This window comes from Rutilus rutilus (assembly GCF_951802725.1).
Source record: "Rutilus rutilus genome assembly, chromosome: 13".
Lineage (NCBI taxonomy): Eukaryota > Metazoa > Chordata > Actinopteri > Cypriniformes > Leuciscidae > Rutilus > Rutilus rutilus.
This window is the reverse complement of record NC_140218.1, coordinates 40,214,521-40,223,313: the sequence shown is the minus strand read 5'-3', so window position 1 is coordinate 40,223,313 and position 8,793 is coordinate 40,214,521. Positions and strand designations below refer to the sequence as shown.

Sequence of the window (8,793 nt, the reverse complement as noted above, 5' to 3'; positions counted from 1 at the left end):
AATATTTAAGCATAATAAATAAAATAATTTGACTGGAACATGTTATTCAGTGTAGTTGTCTGATATATGTAATGGTGATCTCCATTTTAAACAAAACAAAAGCGATTTTAAACCAAATAGATTCTAAGTTTATTATGAATTAGGGATCGCGTCTAAAACGTGTGGAAAGCACGGCCGTGCCGCTTCTACAAGCGCTTGCGTCTGTTGTTGAACTGCTCTCTCCATGATGACGAGGAAGTAAGGATTAATTTATTTCCAGCCCTTTACGACTACATATATTTATGGAGATGAGAAATAAAAACCCGCCCTGTCCAGCTATGATCCGCTGTTCGGCCGAGCTTTCCATGTTGTCATGCAAAGATACGTTTTTTGTCACATGACCTGCGTGCGCTTGCGGCATTCAGAAACGTTTAGATGTTTTCATCTCTCCACGGCATAGGAGCGCCTGGACAAACGAGCGCGCTGCATCACATGCGTGTCTCAACCGCGTCGCTTCTTATATGAGCACACGTCCAAACCTCAGCCAGGTGGTCGCTGAATAAAACTCCCACAAATATCACGGAACAACGTCGGCATTATTTAATCCTATGACCAGTGTTCGTAACAGCTGCCGTATGCATATGGATAGCCTCAAACTTAGCTATTTGCAGCTCCCTAAATACAATGACAAGCAGTTTTATAGATGAGGCATTTGCGTTTTCCATTTGGACCCACAAACTAGCTTAGCTATAGTTGCACGCACATATAGAGCAACGTGTTTCCACTTTCAAAGTGTATTTCAGCTAAGTCAAACAGTTAAAAAGATGCTTTGAAATTTTAAAACTAATGGTTGTCTTGAAGAGGTTTCCAGCACTCTGCTAGTGTGTGAGGGGCAGTGCATGGGCTGCACACTGCAGCGTCTCCAGCAACACAGAGCTGCCCGCGGACGCCTGTCTGTAATTAATGCCGGGAAAAAAACTATCGGCGTACGCAGCAGCCGCGCATCTGCCGATGCACGTAAAACCCGCAAATATCGGCCCGATTTATCGGCCGACCGATATATCGGTCGATCACTAATAACAGGGTAGCCGCGGGGTCTTAAAAGTCTTAAAAAAGTCTTAAATGTCATGTTCCTAAATTAAGGCCTTAAGTAAGGGATAATCCACGGCTAGCCATGCATTAAAGGATTTTAATGCACGACGTAGAGGCGAAGAACCACCCGACGCGAAGCGGAGGGTGGTTGCCTCTACGAAGTGCATTAAAATTCTTTAATGCATGGCTAGCCGTGGATTATCCCGCTTATACCTTGGTTATTTGCCAAATTAAAAATAAGTTAAAGCTGTAACTGATGTTTACAGTGTAATTTTTTAACAGACGTGTAAAAATGACGGTTATTTCTTAAGTTAAGGCTCGTCAGTTCTTGCACTCCGTCCGCTTTAAATAAAGTAGAGCCATCGGATTGCTTTTATTTGAATGAATTCACATTTATTTAAATTCATTATTAAAAGAGAGAGACAGAGAACTTAAGAAGGAACAGAGAGAGAGAGAGAGAGAGAGAGAGAGAGACGTGCGCGAGTTACCTGTGTGCGTCGATCTCTTCTTTAAAGTCTAGCAGCTACAGTCCCCTCATTGCTTAAGCATATAGCTAGCTTAATGATTCTTTAATGGATTTATTACAATTATTTATGAATGACAGGCAACACTGATACAAATTAAACGATATTCAAAAAATCATCCATTTAGCCTACCTAAACGTTTTCATATGCGTCTCTCACTCAGCTTGCAAGTGTATCTGTGTTACTATGGTTACCAATGTAGCGGATTCATTTCGAACTGTAATCAAACTGACTGGAACTACCTGTGCATTAAACGGTTTTACTGCACACCTTCCAGCCAATCAGAATCGAGTATTTAAACAGCCCATGGTATAAAAAGTCTTAAATTCCGTTGTCCAAGTCTTAATTTTTAAACGAAGGTCTTAAATTTCATTATACTAGCCTATTCAAAGTCAACCAGACTGCAACGCACGGTGAAAAACAAAAACAAAAAAAAAACAACAACGTGAAAATTCAACATGGTGTAGCGTAACGTAACGTCACGTCAGAGAACGTCTTGGAGTATGCGCAAACAGTCGTTTGGGTTTTCGCGCCGGCGGGATCAACATTCAGTCAGTCGAGAGGAGCGTCATGGGGAAGTGTCGTTTTAACACACAGTGGCTCTTAGATGCTAAGTATAGAGATTGGGTGAGGGCGGTTCCGGGAAGCAACGTCGAAGCACGATGCTGTATGTGTCGGAAGACGTTCAAGCTGACTACATTAGGTCATCTCGCTTTGGAGTCTCACATGAAGAGTGTGAAACACAAGGCAGCAGCCCTTCATCGCCAGCCGCCCATCGCTCAATTCTGCACGGCTCAACCTCCGAATGAACCTCGAGTTAGCACTAGCAACAGGAACGAAAGTCAGCAGCACCAGCAGAGCCAGACATCATCGATAAGAACAGCAACAGCACAAGGGCCGAGAAGTGGCGTGATGCATGTCGGTGGAGCCCCGACACTTCGGGCAGAGGTGCTATGGATTCTACACACAATTTATGACCACCACTCGTACATCTCAAATGAAGGAATAAGCGAAATCTTTAAGGTGATGTTCGTTCACCTGCGGCAAAAACAAAACATCTTATATTACGAAATTCGGCCTGGCTCCATACATAACAAAGTTGTTGGTAAAAGACGTTAACGAGGCAAGTGGTGGATTCGTTGCCATGTTTGATGAGAGTCTCAACAAAACTACAAAAACCAAGCAAATGGACATCCACCTCCGTTATTGGAGTGGCGACCATGTTGCCTCCAGATATCTTGGCTCCCAGTTTATGGGTCATGGAAAAGCTGAAGACCTACTGAAACATTTTAAAGTAAGTGTTTTTCTTTTTATTAAGCTTGATTAAGTTAAAGGTTTATTACTGTTGTGTTATACTAATTTTTATTTTAGGTTTCTTAGGTTTATCTATTGTTAGTGTTTTATTGTGGTGAGTTGTAGTTTGCATTCTGATAACTACTAGCTAGGCAGCTAAGATTAACTAACTTCCCTAGTTCAGTCATTTGGTGCCATGCTTCTGACGATCTAATGCCATCTAGTGGCATTATTGGTGGCTAGTGATGTTCCGCTTGATGCAGTTCACATTAAATATATTTCTTGGTGGAAGAATGATTATCTATGAATAAAACGTTACATTTCTCGTTGCTTTGCCTTAGTTTACTTTATAAAACTTTGCCAGGTATTTATAGTAACAGTTTTAGAAAATCAATAAACCCTGTAGCCGTAGGTTACACTGATTTTACAACAGCCAAGGGGGGTTTAATTAAACAACGCGCCTTAGCTGTTGTAGAATCAGTGTAACCCATGGCCTCTCGGCTTAATTCTCAATACTACTTATTCAACTTCCACAACATTCTATTACTTGTACACAACACAGTATTGATTTGTCGTTGCTTTGAACAAAGGCCAAATGCCTTTTGATCTGAGATATGCACAAAAGGAATTATGAAAAAAAACTGCCGATATGTATGAAATGCATTGTGTCAATTTGTATAATTAAAAAAATATATATATCTTTATCATCTCCAGGAATGTATCAGTGATCTTGATCAGCGTAGAATGGTGTCTATTTCAATGGATGGACCAAACGTAAACTGGAAATTCTTTGAGATGCTTCAGCAGGAGCATGGTGAGCATAATGGTGGGAAGCAGCTGGCAGTGGTCGGGACATGCGGCCTCCATACCCTTCATAATGCTGTCAAGGCAGGGTTCAACTCCTGGCATATGGAGAAGATATTAAGAGCTCTTCACTTTCTCTTCTTAAATGTGCCAGCAAGAAGAGAGGACTTCATCACTGTGACAGGATCAAGCACTTTCGCCCTACCCTTTTGTGGGCACCGGTGGATTGAAAACTTGCCTGTTGCCGAAAGAGCCCTCCAAATATGGCCCAACATTCTCAAATATGTAGCAGCTGTAAGAAACAAAGATGTCAACAATCCAGCCACCTCATCATACGACACCATCGAGGTGGCAGCAAAAGATCCCTTTGTAATAGCCAAGCTGGAGTTTTTCACCGCAGTATGCCGAAATGTATCACCATTCCTCACAAAGTATCAAACTGATGCGCCGGTCCTGCCATTCATCGCACACGACCTAGCAGAACTAATAAAGGTGAGTTAGATTTTCTGTGTTCATGTTGTAAATGTGATCTAAATAACTATAGTCATATTGTAAAGCTTGGGAACCCCTTTGAATTATTTGGACTTTTTTTAATCACCGCAGGGTTTTCATAGCAGTAATCCAGATTACTTATCCCTATTGTGACAAATCCAAATTATTAATCTCTGTATTTGGTACACAGCAAAATCCCTAGTGTTAAATTAACACTCCTCAGTGTTTATATGTGTCCACACTACAGGGTGTTAAAAATTAACACTGAAGCAGTGTTGAAGTTAATGAGTTAATTAAGTTAACACTAAAGCAGTGGTGAAGTTAATGAGATAATTAAGTGATTAATTAAGTGATGATTGGTCATTAGTGGTGACACCTGATGATAACAAGCAGACTCACTGAAGGAAAGAGAAACAAGAACAGAAAAAAGAGAAACACAAGAACTACTGACTTCGAGCCATTATTGCACTTATTATTTTACCAGTTTGACTTTATTTCTGTCATACATCTACACACGGTCTTATTTAGATTTAACAGAAGTTTAGATGGTAATGTTTTATGGAATGTTTCATTTCATGTCACCATTATGGTGGTCAGTGTTTGCTTTAGTTGGGCTCTTGACCCTTTACTTTGTAACATTGGTATTTCTCTGGCTGCTCCAACTCTGTGTTTATAGAGCATATGTGTTGTGGCAAGAGAAACTATGACTTTGGCTGTGTTTCCTGAAAAAAATCGCAAGCCTAATTTGATCATATAGACCATTTGTTGCAGTTGGTCTGCAATCAAGTTAAGTTTAAAATGCTTTTGGAAATTCAGCCCTGGTTATGTTTCAATGATGAAATTACTAGTGACCTGATTCAATGATGTCACCCAGCATTATAAACTGATTATCTAAATGTTTTATTAATTTTTCACTACAGTAGTTACTTCAAGCAATGTTTTAAAGATCTGAAGGGTTTAAAATCACACACTGACATCAAGAATCTACATATGAATCTCAACAATGGTTACAATCAAACAAATGCTTAATGTTGCAGTGCATGATGGGAGCCACCAATCAGAACGCATCCCTGGCTGACATCATGCATTGCAGCATGAATAAATTATGTAGCTGAATTGTCCTGTAATTTTCATTGTTTTTTTCTGTTGGCTTTTATTTTGCTATTGTTTTGTTCTGACTTTAGTATCTTGTTTTGTGATGTTCAGAGTTGATCTGTTTGTCACTAGTTTGTTTATTGTCACCATTGTTGAGATTCATATGCTGATTCTTGATGTCTGTGCGTTTAAACACAATAACTTCTTTGCTCAAAGTATTTTCAAAATTTTTGATATTGCTGTTGGATCTCAAACTGTAGAATCTCAGGTCTACAATCACCAATACTAAAACAAGACATCAAGCATATAGTCAAAAATGTAGAGTCTGAATGACATCAGTGAATCAGGTCACTACATGATGATAATGTCATTATCATCAAAACATATTGTGAGCAGGTCATGTTTTCTCTTGCAGTAACAAATGTGCTTTATAAACACAGAGTTGTAGCAACCAGAGAAAAACTAATATAAAAAAATGAAAAGTGTCAAGAGCCCAACTAAAGCAAACACTGACCACCAAAATGGTAACTTGAAAAGAAAAATTCCATAAAATATTACCGTCTAAACTTCTGTTGACTCTCAAGAACTTTTGTCGATGTATGACAGAAATAAAGTCAAACTGGTAATAATAAGTGCAACAATGTGTAATGACTCGAAGTCAGTAGTTCTTGTGTTTCTCTTTTTTCTGTTATTGTTTTTTCTCTTTCCTTCAGTGAGTCTGCTTGTTATCATCAGGTGTCACCACTAATAGCCAATCATCAATTAATTAATCACTTAATTATCTCATTAACTTCAACACTGCTTCAGGGTTAACTTAATTACCTCATTAACTTCAACACTGCTTCAGTGTTAATTTTTAACACCCTGTAGTGTGGACACATATAAACACTGAGGAGTGTTAATTTAACACTGGGGATTTTGCTGTGTAGTATTCCATAAACTCTGTGGTTTTTGTTTGTTTGTCATGCTTCAACTTATTTGCAGAGCTTGCTGAGGAGATTCGTTAAAATAGACCTTCTTCGAGATGCTACCCCTGCACAACTAGTCCGTCTCGATGTCACTGAAAAGGAGGCAATGGTACCTGTGAGGGCCATTGGCATTGGCATTGGAGCGGAAAATGCCATCAAGGTATGTATGGGTCCATGTTTTTCTTTGGCCTAAAAATCCAGATATACTGTAAGTATAGTCATTGAAATTTAGCTTTTTAGTCATGAAAAAGTCAGAGAAGATTATTTTATTTAGTGTTCTCAGTTGGTCCACTTGTTTAGTTATCAGGGGAGATGTGGGACTGCTACTTCAGTTTTTCCTCAGTTAGTTCTTATTCCCTGTATTAGGAACTTCAGAAACAGAGTAAGACCACTGGAGAGCTTTCTGTTCTTCAGTTCAGAAAAGAGTGCATGGAGGGTCTGATCAAAATAGTGAGGAAGCTTCAGGACAAAAGCCCTTTGAAATACCCAACGGTGAGACGGATGAGTTGTCTTGATCCAGCCAAGATGTACACCTCTCCTGAGCTCTGTCAGAGCCAGATGAAAGGCCTAGTTAAACAGTTTATCCAGGACAAGCAGTTGGATGGTGGAATTGCTGCCGGTAGATAATGTCTCCTTTCATTATTGAAAAAATATTGTACTGACATGAACTGAGACATATTGTTTCCTAATGAACCTTTTCTTATATACTGTGCGTGACACTGACGTTACTTTCTCATTCCTCAGGTGACCTAATCACCCAGCAGTTTGCCCAGTTGTTGTCATTGGAAGTGCGGGACAGGGAGGAGTTCTTTGCCTACAAACCTTTGGAGAAGCGGCTGGATGTTTTCCTCCATACTTACATCAGTCATCCTTACCCCCAGCTGTGGGCTTTCATCCAGAAGCTGTTATTGCTCTCACACGGACAGGCCACGGTTGAAAGGGGCTTCTCGGTGAATAAGGAGGTGGAAATCTCAAATATTCAGGAAGATACCATTGTTGCACACAGAATTGTATGCGATTATGTGTCACTGCACGGAGGTGTCTTGAAGGTACCCTTGACATCAGGACTTCTGTCCTCAGTTGTGTCTGCAAGGAGCAGGTATAGAATTTATCTCGAAACCGAAAAACAAAAAAAGGTATCAGAAGCCCAAGGCTTTAAACGGAAAGCAATTGAGGAGCAATTGCAGCAATTGAGAAAGAAAAGATCATCCATTCAGGAAGTGGCTGACAACCTAGCTAGGGATGCAGACAAATTAGCAGAGCAGGCAGAATCAAAGCACGGAAGCAAGATGACTGAACTTATTGTAAAATCAAACGCTTTCAGAAGGAGCCACAAAGACAAACTGGCTGAGCTTAAGAATATAGATGAAGAGATTGTTGCCAAAGGTGTTGAGCTAAGAAACTTGTAGGTACTACTGTGATTTGATGTTGTTGTGATGTACTGAAAACTCTCTCTCCTATCTACCTCTCTCTCGCTCTCCTATCTATTGCTCTCTCTCTTTCTCATATCTGCCTATTCCTCTCTGTCTCTCCTGTCTCCTATCTAATCACACTGTCTCTCCTATCTGTCTGTCTGTCTATCTCTCTCTCTGTCCTGTCTATCTTATGTCTATCACTCTCTCCTATCTAATTTGTTTATTACTCTGTGTCTCCTATCTCTCTCTCTCATCTATATCTCTTATCTATCTGTCTGTCGCTGTCTCTCTCCTATCTCGCTATTCTATCTATATCTCTTACCTATCTGTCTACCCCTCTCTCTCTCTCTCCTATCTATCTCTCTTATCTATCTCTCATTGTGTGTCTCTTTATCTATCTACCCCTCTCTCTGTCTCTCTATCCCTCCCCTTGTTTTAAGGTGTGTTTACATTTCTTTTTATTCTTGTAAATGTAAAATGGTTGAAGTAATTTGAATGCTGAGAAAGTTAGCTAAAACTAAAACTTAGTCTGTATATTATGAATGTTTTGATATTTACCAAAAACATCACTTTGCAGTGTAATAATAAATGTTTTATTAATTAAAACCTTTGTTAGTAATTGTCATTATTGGGATTTGATCTGGTATTTTACGACTGCATAATGGGTGCGACGTAGGTCTTAATTTTCATTAAAGTGGTCTTAAAAAGGTCTTAAAAAAGTCTTAAATTTGGGGTGATCAAACCTGGGGAAACCCTGAATAAATATATAGGCCTAATAAGTTGTATAAGTATTATAATATGCTATAATGTATGAAATATACTTATCTATGTGTATCAATTAGTTTCCACAATATTCACCAGAAGTCATCATTTCAGGGGTTATTTCTCTTCCATGAGGGCATGTTACCCCCAATTCTTAGAGTGCATTTACCATTCCTGCCAAAAGATGGAAGGTCACTGTTAAAAACAGAAACGGAGTACAATGTGGAGATGATTGCTGGTGGATCTTTCCACTATTTGGGTATTTGTCAATGCTTTCAGAAACACGTTGAGAAGTGTATGTTCTCGTTTTACAGATGGGCACAAATTTAACATGCAGCTAAATTTTGACGGCATCCCACTTTTCAAAAG

The 8,793-nt window shown here is 39.4% G+C and overlaps 1 protein-coding gene across 1 annotated transcript; it reads left to right on the top strand.

Moving 5' to 3' along the window:
* The first annotated feature begins 2,623 nt into the window (after window positions 1-2,623).
* On the top strand, window positions 2,624-8,254 carry LOC311301928 (uncharacterized protein). The gene is made up of 5 exons (XM_084427343.1): window positions 2,624-2,889; window positions 3,603-4,184; window positions 6,264-6,407; window positions 6,614-6,866; window positions 6,992-8,254. The coding sequence occupies exons 1-5, from the start codon at window positions 2,740-2,742 to the stop codon at window positions 7,654-7,656; spliced, it is 1,794 nt and encodes a 597-aa protein (XP_084283469.1). The 5' UTR covers window positions 2,624-2,739; the 3' UTR covers window positions 7,657-8,254.
* Window positions 8,255-8,793: the final 539 nt, after the last annotated feature.

What these genes read in the sequence shown, in the direction of transcription:
- LOC311301928 (XM_084427343.1), top strand. Translation starts at nt 2,740, where the DNA reads ATGTTTGATGAGAGTCTCAACAAAACTACAAAAACCAAGCAAATGGAC. An exon ending in ACCTAGCAGAACTAATAAAG is followed by an intron (nt 4,185 to 6,263) that starts GTGAGTTAGATT and finishes ACTTATTTGCAG; the next exon opens with AGCTTGCTGAGGAGATTCGT. An exon ending in GGATGGTGGAATTGCTGCCG is followed by an intron (nt 6,867 to 6,991) that starts GTAGATAATGTC and finishes CTCATTCCTCAG; the next exon opens with GTGACCTAATCACCCAGCAG.